The 16403-nt window shown below is 44.6% G+C and overlaps 1 protein-coding gene across 1 annotated transcript in view; it reads left to right on the forward strand.

Annotated features, from left to right (window-relative positions):
- CPS1 (carbamoyl-phosphate synthase 1) overlaps positions 1-16403 on the forward strand; it is a 178035-nt gene that overhangs the window by 16500 nt on the left and 145132 nt on the right. The window contains exon 2 of the mRNA XM_029068816.2: positions 5038-5184. Within this exon, the coding sequence (XP_028924649.1) occupies positions 5059-5184 (126 nt within the window). The 5' untranslated portion in view covers positions 5038-5058. The remainder of the gene's footprint in view (positions 1-5037; positions 5185-16403) is intronic.

Raw genomic sequence — 16403 nt, forward strand, 5'->3', positions numbered from 1 at the left:
TGCACACCATGGGGGGAAAGTACAATATAGTTAATAGAGTTTACAGCCCAGGGAGTGAAACAGCCATGGAAATAAATTACAGGTAGGGGAAGCAGCAAAGTATAAGGATTTGTGTCAGAGGTGCTGTAGGGAGGGTAATCTCCAGGGTCACTTTGGACCATGTTACCGTTCCTAGTGCTTGGCTGGGATTGGGTCACTTTCCAGAAGTGGGAACACAGACTATCTTCACCTCTTCATCTCTCTGTACTTCATGTTTCTGCCATCAAGCATACTGACCAAACTGTTCCCGAGATACATGACAGGGCAGACAAGCTCAGGAGGCCAACTCCAGGCCCTGTCATTTGTTGAGAATGGAGGGGAGGGAACTGTCCCTGCAGTGGGAGGATGGATAAGATATCACATGAAATTCTCAAAGTCCCTACTTTGAGCTTGTTTCCTGAGAGGCACTTAGTCAAAACTGGCTCCCCACCTGAATCTCTGCTGTCTCATTTTTCCTAATCCAAGAAACAAATCCAGCTGAAAGATAGCAGTGTAAAACACTTGCTATTCTAATAACAATGAAAATGGTATTTGTTAAGCACTTACTCTGTGCCAAGAGCTATTTTAAGCACTGGAGTAGGTACAAGATAATCAGATTTGACCCAATCCCTGTCCCACTTGGGGCTCACAGTCAGAGGGAAGGAAAACAGGTATTTGAATCACCATTTTACAAAAGAAGAAACTGAGGCACCAAAGTTATCTGATTTGCCCAAGGTCACATAGAGAGAGCTGCAGCGTGGCTCAGTGAAAAGAGCCCGGACTTGGGAGTCAGAGGTCATGGGTTCAAATCCCAGCTCTGCCACCTGTCAGCTGTGTGACTGTGGGCAAGGCGCTTAGCTTCTCTGCGCCTGTTACCTCATCTGTAAAATGGGGATTAACTGTGAGCCTCATGTGGGGACAACCTGATTACCCTCTATCTACCCCAGTGCTTAGAACAGTTCTCTGCACATAGTAAGTGCTTAACAAATACCAACATTATTACTATTATTATTATTAGAGCTGGGATTGACTCCCAGGCCTGTACCCTTTCCATTAGAGTACACTGTGGGTAAGTTGCTTCATTTTTCTGTGCCTCAGATACCTCATCTGTAAATGGGGATTGAGACTGCGAACCCCACAAGAGACAGGGATGGTGTCCAACCCGATTTGCTTGTATCCACCCCAACACTTAACAAATACCACAGTTTTTATTGCTACAAAACCCCTTCAGCAATGAGTCAGTGGCTTTAGTGGTCAGTGTTGTTAAGACTCTTGATTCTCATTAACAGGTGGCTATGACTTCCAAGCCTATGTGGAATCAGCATCTTCTCTAATAATGATAATTATGATAATGGTATTAAAGTACTTACCATGTGATAAGCATTGTATTAAGCAGGACAGATCTGAGACAATCAGATAATAATTATGGTATTTGTAAAGTGCTTACTATGTGCAGAGCACTGTTCTAAGCGTTGGGGTAGACACAGGGTAATCAGATTGTCCCACGTGGGGCTCACACTTTTTTAATCCCCATTTTTCCAGATAAGGTAACTGAGGCACAGAGAAGTTAAGTGACTGGACCAAGGTCACACTGCAGAGAGTGGCGGAGCCGGGATTAGAACCCACGACCTCTGACTCCCAAGCCCAGGCTCTTGCCTCTGAGCCACACTGCTTCTCTAAGCAGATCAGACACAGTCCCTGTCCCTCTTGGGACTCACCATCTAATGAAGAGTGAGAACAGTCAGAGGAGAAGACCTATTAAGTGCTTAATGAATCCCCAATTTACATTTCATTCATTCATTCATTCATTCATTCAATAGTATTTATTGAGCGCTTACTATGTGCAGAGCACTGTACTAAGCGCTTGGGATGAACAAGTCGGCAACAGATAGAGCCAGTCCCTGCCGTTTGACGGGCTTACAGTCTAATCGGGGGAGACGGACAGACAAGAACAATGGCAATAAATAGAGTCAAGGGGAAGAACATCTCGTAAAAACAATGGCAACTAAATAGAATCAAGGCGATGTACAATTCATTAACAAAATAAATAGGGTAATGAAAATATATACAGTTGAGCGGACGAGTACAGTGCTGTGGGGATGGGAAGGGAGAGGTGGAGGAGCAGAGGGAAAAGGGGAAAAAGAGGGTTAAGCTGTGGAGAGGTAAAGGGGGGATGGCAGAGGGAGTAGAGGGAGAAGAGGAGCTCAGTCTGGGAACGCCTCTTGGAGGAGGTGAGTTTTAAGTAGGGTTTTGAAGAGGGAAAGAGAATCAGTTTGGCGGAGGTGAGGAGGGAGGGCGTTCCAGGACCGCGGGAGGACGTGACCCGGGGGTCGACGGCAGGATAGGCGAGACCGAGGGACGGTGAGGAGGTGGGCGGCAGAGGAGCGGAGCGTGTGGGGTGGGTGGTAGAAAGAGAGAAGGGAGGAGAGATAGGAAGGGGCAAGGTGATGGAGAGCCTTGAAGCCTAGAGTGAGGAGTTTTTGTTTGGAGCGGAGGTCGATAGGCAACCACTGGAGTTGTTTAAGAAGGGGAGTGACATGCCCAGATCATTTCTGCAGGAAGATGAGCCGGGCAGCAGAGTGAAGAATAGACTGGAGCGGGGCGAGAGAGGAGGAAGGGAGGTCAGAGAGAAGGCTGACACAGTAGTCTAGCCGGGATATAACCAGAGCCTGTAACAGTAAGGTAGCCGTTTGGGTGGAGAGGAAAGGGCGGATCTTGGCGATATTGTAGAGGTGAAACCGGCAGGTCTTGGTAACGGATAGGATGTGTGGGGTGAACGAGAGAGACGAGTCAAGGATGACACCGAGATTGTGGGCCTGAGAGACGGGAAGGATGATCGTGCCATCAATGGTGATAGAGAAGTCTGGGAGAGGACCGGGTTTGGGAGGGAAGATGAGGAGCTCAGTCTTGCTCATGTTGAGTTTTAGGTGGCAGGCCAACATCCAGGTGGAGACGTCCTGGAGGCAGGAGGAGATGCGAGCCTGAAGGGAGGGGGAGAGGACGGGGCGGAGATGTAGATCTGCGTGTCATCTGCGTAGAGATGGTAGTCAAAGCCGTGAGAGCGGATGAGTTCACCGAGGGAGTGAGTATAAATGGAGAACAGAAGAGGGCCAAGAACTGACCCTTGAGGAACTCCAACAGTTAAAGGATGGGAGGGGGAGGAGGCTCCAGCGAAGGAGACTGAGAATGACCGGCCAGAGAGGTAAGAACCGGGAGAGGACAGAGTCTGTGAAGCCAAGGTGAGATAAGGTATGGAGGAGGAGGGGATGGTCGACAGTGTCAAAGGCAGCAGAGAGGTCAAGGAGGATTAGAATGGAGTAGGAGCCATTGGATTTGGCAAAAGGAGGTCATGGGTGACCTTAGAGAGAGCAGTCTCGGTAGAGTGGAGGGGACGGAAGCCAGATTGGAGGGGGTCTAGGAGAGAATGGGAGTTAAGGAATTCTAAGCAGCGATTGTAGACGACTCGTTCTAGGATTTTGGAAAGGAAGGGTAGTAGGGAGATAGGACGATACCTGGAGGGGGAAGTGGGGTCAAGAGTGGGTTTTTTTAGGATGGGGGAGACGTGGGCATGTTTGAAGGCAGAGGGGAAGGAGCCCTTGGAGATTGAGTGGTTAAAAATAGAAGTTAAGGAAGGGAGGAGGGCAGGGGCGATGGTTTTAATAAGGTGAGAGGGAATGGGGTCCGAGGCGCAGGTGGAGGGGGTGGCACTTGCGAGGAGGGAGGAGATCTCCTCTGAGGATACTGCAGGGAAGGATGGGAAAGTAGGGGAGGGGGTTGGTGGGGGGGAGGGGAGGGGCGGAGGGGTGACTTTGGGGAGCTCAGACCTGATCGTGTTGATTTTTGTGAGGAAATAGGTGGCCAGATCATTGGGGGTGAGAGATAGGAGAGGGGGAGGAACAGGGGGCCTAAGGAGAGAGTTAAAGGTCCGGAACAATCGGCGGGGGTGACGGGCATGGGTGTTGATGAGGGAGGAGAAGAAGCTTTGCCTGGCGGAGGAGAGGGCAGAGTTAAGGCAGGAAAGGATACAGTTGAGAAAGGCTCAGAGAAGTTAAATGATTTGGCCAAGTTTACACAGCAAGCAAGTGGCAGAGCCAGGCTTAGAACCCATTTCTTCTGACCTCTAAGCTTGTACTCTTTCCACTTGGCCACACTGGTTTTTTCTAAATTGTATGTTGAGAACAGTTGGCAGGTAGGGGGTTGACGCAGTAGGGTGGCATGTCAGTCACATTGTCAAATTTTGAGTATTTTTCAAATCTTAAGTTAACTGAAAGAATGTTTCAGGTAACTTACTTGCAACAGTGCATTCTGCAGCATGGGGAGCCATTGTAACATGGAGTTTTAAGATTTTCAATGTTCAAGAGCAAGTTGCATACAACTGGGTGGCTGTCCTATTGCTTAATTAAGCCATTTATCAAAAAGTCACTCTCCTGTTGGAATAAGGCTTCCTGGGTTGTGACCCAATAAGTATCATCATGGAGAAGAGGTTGCGCTTCATTAAGCTAAAAGTCCTATCCTCCCCCACCCAGCCCCCACCCCGGGTTTTCTTTAGAGAAAAGTTTTTGTTCTAATGCCCTCCGATTGAATGTAGTTGACCAGTTTTCTTGCAGCTCCTTTCAACCACGTACTAAGGTTTAAATGGAAGCTTTGGTTTTTCCGGGACAAGGCCTCATCTATATTTTGGCATTCTCCGTTTCCACACTAACCTGAAGCTCTGTTACTGGGTGTCAAAGAAATGTGGACTTTGGGTGGGGGCCTGCAGTGCCGAATCTCTCCAACAGGAGGAGGTGATGTTGGATATGATGCAATTTGTGTTAAATGTCCATGGGGCATCTCCGGAAATTACTTTAGGAGGCGGGGATGTGAAGAAGGTGGAGCCAGCTCTGAGGACATTTAATGGCAGATGAGTAGAAATGCCAAGGCATCCACTGTGCAGTTAGACCCAAGCACAGCGCCGTTCCCCAACTCTCTCTCCTGTTAAGGGGAATCCTTTAAAATATATGTAATTTTATTTGATTTTAGCTGCCAATCAACATCGTCAAGATGACCAGGATTTTGACCGCTTGCAAAGTAGTGAAGAGCCTGAAGGACGGGTTTGGCTTGGGCAATGTGACTGCTAAGCATCCCTGGAAATTCTCAAGAACGGGCATCAGGCTACTGAGCGTCAAGGTAAAAGCCAGCCGGGCATTCTCTTTGGGTCTTGGGATGGTCTAAATTGCTTAACTGCTCTCTGAGAAACAGGGAACAGAGCTGAGCTAAACTTCTCAGTACTCATTTATTAGTATTTGCTCAACTGTAGAATTTATTGATTCAGCAAACACTCATTTTTATCTACTCTGAGTTGAAAAGTACCAGATGAGTTTCACCTCACGGAGAAGGTTCACCATTCCTGATGTATATGGTAATGGGAGCTGAATGTTTCTAATGAAGCTCCCATTCCCACCAGGTGGCCAAAAACCGGGTGGCATGAATTCTCTTTGAAGCATCCCAGTTATTGGTGCGGTTTCAAGGGTGATTAATGGGGAAAAACAAGCTACAATGCTGGACTGATCTCACTATAAATAGGCTCCCTTGAAAGGTCCAACTTGAAGCAGCTTTTCAGATAGCACTTGATGCTGCCAGGGCATCCTGTCGTCGTTACTATTCACTTATTTTTTTTTCCTACCAACATTTCTTTGCTCGATGGCAAAGGTATAATTTCAATTTTCAGGCTGAGCAACCATCTGACTTGTTAGGATAACTTGATCACAGAAGCAGAATAATGGAGAGAATATCGAGGTCATAATCTCATTCTGACCTGAGAGATACCACCCTCTCTGTTACTTCTTAGCTGTGGAACATTTCATCACCAATTAGGCCTGGGGACTTTGTCAGGGAAGCCCAGGTGACATTTGAGCCAGTACTGAAAATTTTGAAGATTCAAATCACCATTGGCTCATCTATGACAGGTCCACTCAAGAAGGCAGTCCCGATTTCAAAAACAGCCTGCCCTGTTGAGTGAAACAAAGAGCTTATTTTGCATATTAAGTGGCATCTAACTTGGTAATAACCTTGTTTCATTTAAAGTCAAATTGCTCCTGAAACTCCTCAGGTTTCTCTTGTCTCTATTTGGACCAGGCTACTAATCTACTGTGGAGTGGAGTCCTTCTCTAAGGTCAACACATTGATCTCAATTGTGGAAATGAGAAAGTTTTAGTGATCTGGGATGAGTCAGTTTCTCGAGATAATCTTGTGGTGGTCAGAGCCCTTGTGGCCCAGGTTTCCTTGGCATTAGTTTTAGGGCAGAGGGAGAAGCTGGCAAGCAGGAAGGCAAGGGTTTTAGAAAGTGTTTTATCACCCCCAGTGTCGCAGGTGGGAGCTGGAGAACTCCATGTGGTGCTACTTATTAGAATATGAACTGCGAAAGTAACCAGTGAGCTTAAGTGTCCTGGATTTGAATAGCCAAGTGCTTAATACAGTGCTTTGCACACAGTAAGCACTCAATAAATATAATTGAATGAATAGCTCCTTTCTTCTAGTACAAAAGAACATGAGGCCATTTTGGGGTCAGTCCTATAGTCAAACCAGGCAAGATCTTTGGTAGAATGGTGTAATAATGATTTTCCTCCCATACACACACAGTTAAGGATTCATCATCCAGAACCCCTACCTTTCCTATGTCCTTCCCTAACTCTTTCTTTAGGAACCTAGCATAGGCCATTTGTCCAACAAACTATCCAAACCCTTCTGGGATCTGCTGGTGTTTATGGCTGCCCACCTTCCTGTGGGAAAGGATTCTGTGTGCTCCCCCTTTACAGGATGGGGAGAAGTGTTTCCTTCAAAATCCAATGGGTACTGCTCTTTCTGGGACTGTAGACTTTGTGAACGAGCAAACACAGAAGTACCATTCCTCACTCTAGAAGGTAGGGAGGAGCAGGAGTGTTCATCTCTATTGTACAGGTGGGAAATCTCAGCCGGGAATTACTTGGCTGAGGCCCGGAGAGTGAGAAGAATAAAAATATCCAGGCCTCTGGAGTCCCCTTGGTGGCCAAGCACTCACCTTTGCAGCTGCAAAGTGTCCTCTAAGTGGGTGGGGTAAGTGTGGCTTTCTGAAGGTTATTCTAAATTGATATAGCTACTATGTCTGGGTGGGGCCTAGAGGGAATCCTCAAGAAGAAACCTTCTGAAATTAGAAGAGTGGAAAAAAAAAAAACCCTTCTCTCTGAGTTTTCCACCACCTGACACTCAGGCGGGCTGCTTCCTGGCCTGGATGACCTCTGGGTCAGGATGTATTGAAAGCAGATCAGCCCTGGAGCAATGATGTTTGGAGCAACCTGAAGAGGTTCTGTAGTCCCCATCTTAGTCCTACCCACTGTTTAATGGTGTGGGAGAATGATCCACCCATTTCCCACTGGCAGAGAAGAGGACGATAACTGCTGTGCAAATGCCTTTACTAGATCTTGACAGGACCTGAGACTTTACAGTCAGGGCTGAAAAGATCCAGTGATGGCTTTCTGGCTTTCTAGCTCTTTGAAAGGCTGTCCCCGTCGCAGTCCCTACCCTCACCTACAGTACGTGGCTCCTTTTTTTGCTCTACACCTTCCAAATTAAATGTTAGTAGCCCTGGTGGAAGGAATAAAGCTTCATGGCGGGGTGTAAAGGGAATTGCTCACTCTGAGTTTAGTCTGGCCTGAATTTGAGGGAAAACCAGGCATTAAATCTAGAAGTTATTGTAATCCCAGTGGAACTGTTGTATGGAGCCCCAGAGGGATGTTTATTAGTCATCTAAACTCCAGTTGGCTGCCCACTTTTCTGCCATCCTCCTTCATCAGCACCTCCAATCATGATCATGAGAAGACCATTTATGTGTTCACCCTTCCTGGCTCAGGCCAGAAAATGTTTATTTACAGGAGGCTTGTAAGATGCAACATTGAGATTTAGAGAGAGAATGATTTGTGAAGGGGAGTGAAATTAGTTTCCTGACTTCTGGTACCTGTTCTTAGCATTATAGTTAGTCACCCCGAGAGGATTGCGTCACCTCATTGGGGGTCATCTCAACAGCACCACCCTATAGGCCAACCTGCAAGGGTTGACGTTTCCAAGTCTTTTGAGGTCATGCTTTCTCCCCTCTTGGCAAAAGGCACAGGGGGTGGGTTTGACCACAGCAAATACCGTGCTTGTCCTTTTAATGTTGTTGTTCTCATGTATTTATTCTGGGTTAATATTTATAGATTATGTGTGCCCAACTGATTCAGTTGTGAACAAAACCAAGCATTTCCTAGAACTGGGAAAACTGAGGGAAGGGGGGTCCGAGGGGGCACCACCACCAAGGTCGAGAGAGGGTCAGCAGCCACGATTCTTTCTCAAACCTTCGAGACTATTCAGTGTCTGTTGTTCTACATATCCTCTTAGACTATCCTCTACAAGGAGCAAAATGGAACATGATCAGCCAATGGTATTTGAATGTTTACTATGTGTGGAGCACTGTACTAAGTGCTTGGGAGAGCACAGTACAATAGAGCTGGTAGATTTGATCCCTACTCACAAGGAACATACAGCCTAGAAGGGGAGACAGGTATTAAACTACAGTACACATAGGGGAAGCAGTGGAATATAAGGATGCTTGCATAAGTGCTTTGTGGTTGGGTGTGGTGATTAAGGGGGACAGGTGATTCTCTAAAGCTCCTTTTGCTAAACTCAGAATTTTCATACACACTCTAAATACATGAATCTATCACTTAAGAGCTTACTGGGTGCAGAACATTGTACTAAGTACTTGAGAGAGTGTAATATAACAGCTAGTAGAACAGTTCCCTGCCTACAAGAAACTTAAACTAGATGTGGGAAAAACAAAACTGAGATTTAATCTTTTATACCAATGAGGAAATTGAGGCACAGGGATTCATTAATCATTCAATTGTATTTGAGTGCTAACTGTGTGCACAGCACTGTACTGACTGCTGGGGAGAGTATTATATAATAGAGTTGGTTGACCCACTCTCTACCCACGAGAAGCTAGAAAAGTCAAGTGACTTGCCTAAGGTCCCAAAGCATGCAAGTGACAGAGCTGGGATTAGAACTCAGGTTTCCTAACTCTGGGTCCTGTGTTCTTTCCACTAAATCATACTGCTTCTCTATACCACTTCAATTCAAAATTTGTTCAGGCCTCCCACCATCCATACTAATAATAATAATGTTGATATTAAGTGCTTACTATGTGCAGAGCACTGTTCTAAGTGCTGGGGTAGATACAGCATAATTTGTCCCACATGAGGCTCACAGTTAATCCCCATTTTACAGATGAGGTAACTGAGGCAACCGAGAAGTGAAGTGACTTGCCCACAGTCACACAGCTGACAAGTGGCAGAGCTGGGATTAGAACCCATGACCTCTGACTCCCAAGCCCAGGCTCTTTCCATTGAGCCACGCTGCTTCTCATCAGACTACCCTCTTCATACAATCATTTCATGACTTTGCTACTTCTCCTCAATCCTGCCACAACCTGTCTCCACCAGATAAAATTAAGTACACATAGGCCAAAAAGGCAAGCTTGTGGGAAAACTCAGCCATTTTAAAGATGATTACCATAGGAAGATTCAAAAGTTTGATAATTGCATTTTCTACAAGAGATTTCCCAAAATAGAAGCTGTACATTATTGAGACTCTCGTGGTGATAACTGCCTAAATGCAGTGGGCTGGTGATGGGCTAGTCATGTTAAAATAATAAAGATCTTTAGTAGCACTTGTGCTTCCTTTGCACAGTAGTAAGGGAATATATAGGTCAGTGCTGTCCATGTGATCTGACACTGTGAAATGGTGCTTAGTAATGGCTGTCCCCTTAAGTGGCTTCATGCAACTACTGGCTTCTAAAGGGGAAGTTAGCTTGGCAGGGCTGGGATTGGATGAGAGAAACTAATTCACCCCTGCTAATAATGATGCCATTTGTTAAGCACTGACTCTGTCAACCATTGTTCTAATCGCTGAGGATCAAATTAATCTGGTCGGATACAGTCCCTGTCCCACATTGGGATCAAGCCTAAGTAGGAGTTAAATCCCCATTTTACAGATGAGGAAATTGAGTGCCTTGCCCAAGGTGACACAGCTTTCAAGTTATGGAGCTGGGATTAGAAGGCAGGTCCTTTTAATTCGCAAGCTCATGCTCTTTCCACTAGACCACGTTGCTTCCTTGTGAAGATGGCAATTGTGCTGGTCTCGGCTCTTAAGCAGGGTCTGATCTTTTCTGGCTTTTGGCACTTGGAAATTCTGGTTGCCTTACCCTTCCTAACTGAAATAAGGAGAAGAAGAATTCACCCTGGCAACCATGGAAATATGAGATGTTGAAGGAGCCCTAGGTCAAATACTTTCCACTCAAGGTCGTCAGAATAGAGTGAAACTATCTATCTACAGTGGTCAACAGTTCTGAAAAAAGAAAGTAGCAAAGAGATCCTTAAGTGGCCTATTTTTTTTTTCCCCAAGAGAGATCTTGATGCTTAAGAAAGGGGCTGATTGAGAAGATGGGTAGTCTAATGCTCCCTGACTGGGCAGAAGGTAGGTTTAGTGAAGATCAGCAACACTGCCATTGTCTTGATATTTAAGTCTCACCAGCCTGGTTTGAACCAGACTTCACATCCTGACATTTCAGCAATATGTGGTCTAGTAGAAAGAGCAAGAGCTCTTGACTCTGACTCAGAAATCAGAAAACCTGGGTTCTAGTCCTGGCTCTGCCACTTGCCTACTCTGAGACCTTGGGCCAAACTTAACCTCCCTGAGTCTGTTTCCTCATCTGTAAAATGGGGACTAAATATCTGTTTTTCCTTTTTTTATTTGATTACTTTTTTTAGAGTATTTGTTTAAGCACTTACTCTGAGCCAAGCACTGTATTAAATCCTGGGGTAGTTTAAATCTAAACAGGTTGGACACATTTATGTCCACGCTAGGACCCCCATTTTATAAATGTGGTAACTTAGGCACAAAGAAATTGTGTGACCGTAGGCAAGTCACTTAAGTGGTGGAGCCGGAATGAGAACCCAGGTCCTCTGACTCCCAGGCCCATTCTTTTTCCACTAGGTCATGCTGCTTCCTTCCTCTTAGTCTGTGAACATTGTGTGACACAGGGATTCAGATCCCACCTGGTGGCTACCTATAAGCCATCTTACAGCACTCGGTGATAAATGAATTCTTAGTGAACACCATTCTTCTTATTAGTATTAATCTAGTAAATACCATCAGAGCGCCTGGGGTCATTATACAGCTGGAGGCCAGCACCATGCAGAAAACTCCTCCCTGGCCTGGGAGTCCATGCCTCAGTCTGGGAGGTTGGAGGAACAGGCTATGATCCCCACAGGAGTCCTGAATTCACATTTCACTGTTGCTCAAGAGACTCAGCCTGCCATTCATTTTCCATGGTTGAGCCATTTGGCATGGACTCTGCACGTACTCGCCACGCTGAGTGAAGTTCCGGAAGCTACATCTCATAGAGGTTATAATAGAGGTGGAAAAGGACCAGAGCGTTGGGAGGGTTGGGGAAGATCCGAATGGGGACAACTGGAAGCATTAGGAGTCTTCAAGGTTAGACCTTCCCTAAGTCCTTATTTCCTTTTCTCATGCTCCCTTCTGCATCATCCTTGCAATTGGATTTGTGACCTTTATTCACCCTTCCCTTGGCCCCACAGCGCTTACGTACATATCCGTAATTTATACTGATGTCTGTATTCTCCTCTAAATAATAATGTTGGTATTTGTTAAGCGCTTACTATGTGCAGAGCACTGTTCTAAGCACTGGGGTAGGTACAGGGTAATCAGGTTGTCCCACGTGAGGCTCACAGTTAATCCCTATTTTACAGATGAGGTAACTGAAGCATAGAGAAGTTGAGTGACTTGCCCACAGTCACGTAGCTGACAAGTGGCAGAGCTGGGATTTGAACCCATGACCTCTAACTCTCAAGCCCGGCCTCTTTCCACTGAGCCCCGCTGCTTCTCGACTCTATGCTCATTGTGGGCAGGGAACTGTCTCCCACCTCTGTTCTACTGTACTCTCCCAAGTACTTAATTCAGCATGGCCTACCTGGTAGAGCGTGGACCTGGAAGTCAGAAGGACCTGGGTTTTCATCCAGGTTCCGTCACTTGTTTGGCATGTGACCTTGGGCAATTCACTTCACTTCTCTGTGCCTCAGCAACTTCATCTGTAAAATGAGGATTGAGACCGTGAGCCCCACGTGGGACAGGGAATGAGTCCAACCTGAACCTTACATTTACCTCAGTGCTTGGCACATAAGTGCTTAAATATTGTTGTTACTTCTTTGCACACAGTAAGCACTCAATATATACGAATTATATTGAATTGAATTGAATTATTATTCAATTATTATTCAGACGGAGGGCTGAGGGGACAGAATTAAAGTTGACAGAGTCATGAAGGAGCTGGACAGGACGAATGTGAATCTGTGGCTCTTCAGCTCCCACCCAACCAATATATGGGCCTGGGAATACTGGGAACTGGGTTCTAATCCTGACTCTGCCTCTTATCTGCTGTGACTTTGGGCCAGTCACTTAACTTCTCTGTGCCTCAGTTCCCTCATCTGTAAAATGGGGCTCCAATACCTGTTCTCCCTCATCCTGTTTAGACTGTGAGCCCCATATGGGACCTGATTATCTTGTGCTTAGTACAGTGCTTGGCACATAATAAACACTTAGCAAATACCGTTTATTATTAAGAGGAATTTAGCTGGTGTACAGCTGCTCAGAAAGCATTTCATCGTTCAGAAAGTTTTCTCAAGTTATATTCAAGATGTTCTATTTGTGGAGATGAATCAAAATAGAATTAATGATACCCAGGAATCCAGTCAATTCTATAGCCGCTGTGGGCATCGGCAGTCAGGATGAGGAAATATGCCACGTGTATCTCACGGCCCTTCACTTCACAAACTGGTTTAAATTTAACTACAAATAGATAGTTAATATTAACTGGGGATGTTGTAAGGCTTTAATGGGTTACTGTTGACAAAGCATTTTGAAATCTTCAATGACCAAGTGATGCATTTTATAAAATATTCTTAAATCGTAATTGTGCTCTGGTCCTGTCTCAAATAGACACTTTTGGGAAATGCCACTTAAAGAATGAAATTAATGGCAAGAGTTACTTGTCAAGAAAGGGCATTCCAAACTCTGGATGTGTAAAATTGACAAATCACATAGGCAGAATAGTAAATTCCTATTTCCAAGCCAGGCCCATCTTGATTTGGTTTCTTGGCTGTTGGGTGTGGGGAGGAACATCTGGTTTGGGAATGAAACCCTATAATAAATCAATGACATTTGTTAAGTGCATACCTTGTGTAGAGCACTGAACTAAACACTTGGGGGAGTATATTACAACAGAATGGGTAGGCAAGTTTCCTGTCCATAAGGAGCTTGCAATCTAGAGGAAGAAGCAGACATTAATAAAAATATATAAATTTGGATATGTCCATAAGTGCTCTAAATACACACAACATTAAACACTAGGGGACCATGGAGGTAAACACAAGGAATCTACTGTTCTTTCAGACAATCAAATTATGATAAGATATTTAGAGGCAGCATGGCTTAGTAGAAAGAGCATGGGCCTGGGAGTCATAGGACCTGGGTTCTAACCCTGGCTCAGACTCTTGTTTGCTGTGATCTTGAGTAAGTCACTTAACTTCTCTGTGTCTGTTTACCTCATCTTTAAAATAGGTACTAAGAGTCCTATGTGGGACATGGACTGTGTCCGACCTGATGATCCTGTGTCTACCCCAGTGCTTAGAGTGCCTAGCACGTACATATTAAGTGCTTAACAAATACTGTTTTGTTTTTTGTTTTTTTTTAAAAAAAGAAAGCATTTATGTTGTACCAAACACTCAGGTATTGGGACACAAGATAATCTTATCAGAAATGGTCCTGTTCCACAAGGGATTGACGATCTAAAGCTCCTTGTGAGGAGGAAATGTATTTACCAAGTCTCTCATATTGTTCTTTCCCAAGTGCTTAGTACAGTGCTCTTCACATAGTAAGTGCAGAGCAAATACCACTGATTGATAAGATATTTGGTATCATATCCCCCCATTTTGTAACAGATGGACAGGCCCAGAGAGGCCAACATCACACAGCAGGGCCAGTGACAGAAGTGGAACTAAATTTCACGTTTCATGTGTTCTGACTCCAGCCCATGCTCTTTTCACAAAGCTGGATTGTAGGTTATCTTCAGAGACCAATGATTCAAAGATAATAGTAAATGAATAAATAATTATAGTATTTGTTAAGCGCTTATGTGCCAAACACTGTTCTAAGCGCTGGAGTAGATATAGGGTAATCAGTTTGTCCCACTTGGAGCTCACAGTCTTAATCCCCATTTTACAGATGAGGTAACTGAGGCACAGAGTAGTTAAGTGACTTGCCCAAGGTCACACAGACAAGTGACAGAGCTGGGATTAGAAACCACATCCTTTGCCCAAACCAGTGCTCTTGCCACTAGGCCATGCTGCTTTTCGGGCATGTCCATTACTCCCTTGAAGGAGTAGTTGATCTCTAATCTTCAATTCATCGAAGGAGTGTATTGCTTTGTCTCCTGGATGTAGTGGGAGGAGATGTATTTTATATGTTTGATGACCTTGTCTGATTGGCTGCCTTACTGGTTTAGAATTTTTGGAGACTAGGTGTTTAATTGAAAATGTCAAGAAGGATGAATGGGTTTTATGTAAAGCTATAAGTGTATCTGCAGAGAGATGATTGGTTACAACTGATCTTGCCCCTTGAACTCCATTAGTGAAGTGCTATTTATTGATAGAAATGTCAGGCTCTTTCTGTCTTTGGCTAGCTTCTCCATCAGTGGTTTGAGTAGTTACTCTGTGCAGAGAACTGTGCTAAGTGCTTGGGAGAGTACAATATAACAAAGTTGGTAGACTTGTTCCCTGTCCACAAGGAGCTTACAATCTAGAGAGGGAGATGGACATTAAAATAAATTATGGCTATGTACAGAAGTGCTGTGGAGCTGAAGCTGGGGTGAATTTCAAGTGCTTAAGGCATGCAGATCTGAATTCATAGGTGACAAAATGGAGAGGGAGTAGGGGAAACGGTGACTGAGTTGAGTTAAAGCCCCTTGGAGGAGAGGTGACTTGGATAAGACTTCGAAGGTAGTTGGTTGTCTTTTATATGAAGAGGGAGAGTTCCAGGCAGGACCTGAGCAAGAGACAAGTCTAGCAATATGCAGTGAGTCTAATTCTGAGGATGTTCACTGGAGCACATTTTAGAGGTTCAAATTTAGTTTTCTTTTTACTTTCCCTCTTTCCAGACATTTAAAGAAAAGAGTTCAAAGGTCACTGCTGATTCAGAGAGAACTATTAAGACTCTACGTGGGAGAACAGCCTGATGATTAGATAATGAATAACTAGCAAATTATTATTAATCCTTTTGCAATCCCAAGTGCAAAGTAAAATCGGAATTAAACAATTGAACCAACAGGGAGATATGTTCAAAATTCCTCCTAGGCAATTCTTTTGCATTTGTTTTGGCCTTTTGTTTTCAGGACAGAATCTTCATTTCAGCCTGCACTCAGAGGTCATAACTGAAGCTTTAGGATGGGGATGTGGGTCATTCCTGAAGGTTTGGAATGTTCTGGCTCCCTGGTTTAACCTCACAAAAAGTGGCCCTCACATCTTGGTCTGATTGTGCTACAGAAAATTTGGAACATTTCTTGTTTGGGTCAGTTAAGCTAATCAATTGCCTCCCTGTTTGCATGGGGAAAAAAGTCATGAGATTAAAGGCCAGAGCTGAATTTTAATCTCCGGAGAAGTCAAAAGCCACTAAAAGGGATGAAGTGAGGGGAAAAAATCGTCCTAGGCTACAATGGGATCATAATTTATTGTTCATGTGAAAAGGCAAGAGGAAGCATCTCTTAGGTGTTTCTTTAAAAAAAAAAAAAAAACAACAAAAAACAAAAAAAACCCACATGAAAATAACCCACTGGACTTGTGATCAAGGCAGAAATCTGGTACTGGGCCTGGCTAAAAGGTGGGGAGACCCCTCTTGCCCCCTTCAAAAGTATGCTTGCCAGTCAATAGTTTGTGTTGACTATGGGATGCATTGAGAAGACATGGATGTTCCAAGGAAGGCATTTTTGAGGGAGGAGACTGCATTTTATGTGTGATGAAAATGATATGAAGGAAAGCAAAGGACATATTAGAGGGTAGCCGAAAAAGTTAGTCCTACCTATTTTCTGCCCAACTCTTACAAGAAACATTGTGTGCAGGGACATACAAACTTATTCCAATTATTCTCTCCCTTCCTTGGGGAAAATTCCTTCCTTTGTCAAATAATCAATGTCACTTATAAGCTCTGAATATAAATAATCTCCACCTCAGCCGGGATGAAGGGGTTGGTCCTCTCATCCTCCCTTA

Source organism: Ornithorhynchus anatinus, chromosome 7, assembly GCF_004115215.2.
Source record: "Ornithorhynchus anatinus isolate Pmale09 chromosome 7, mOrnAna1.pri.v4, whole genome shotgun sequence".
In the NCBI taxonomy this organism is placed as follows: domain Eukaryota; kingdom Metazoa; phylum Chordata; class Mammalia; order Monotremata; family Ornithorhynchidae; genus Ornithorhynchus; species Ornithorhynchus anatinus.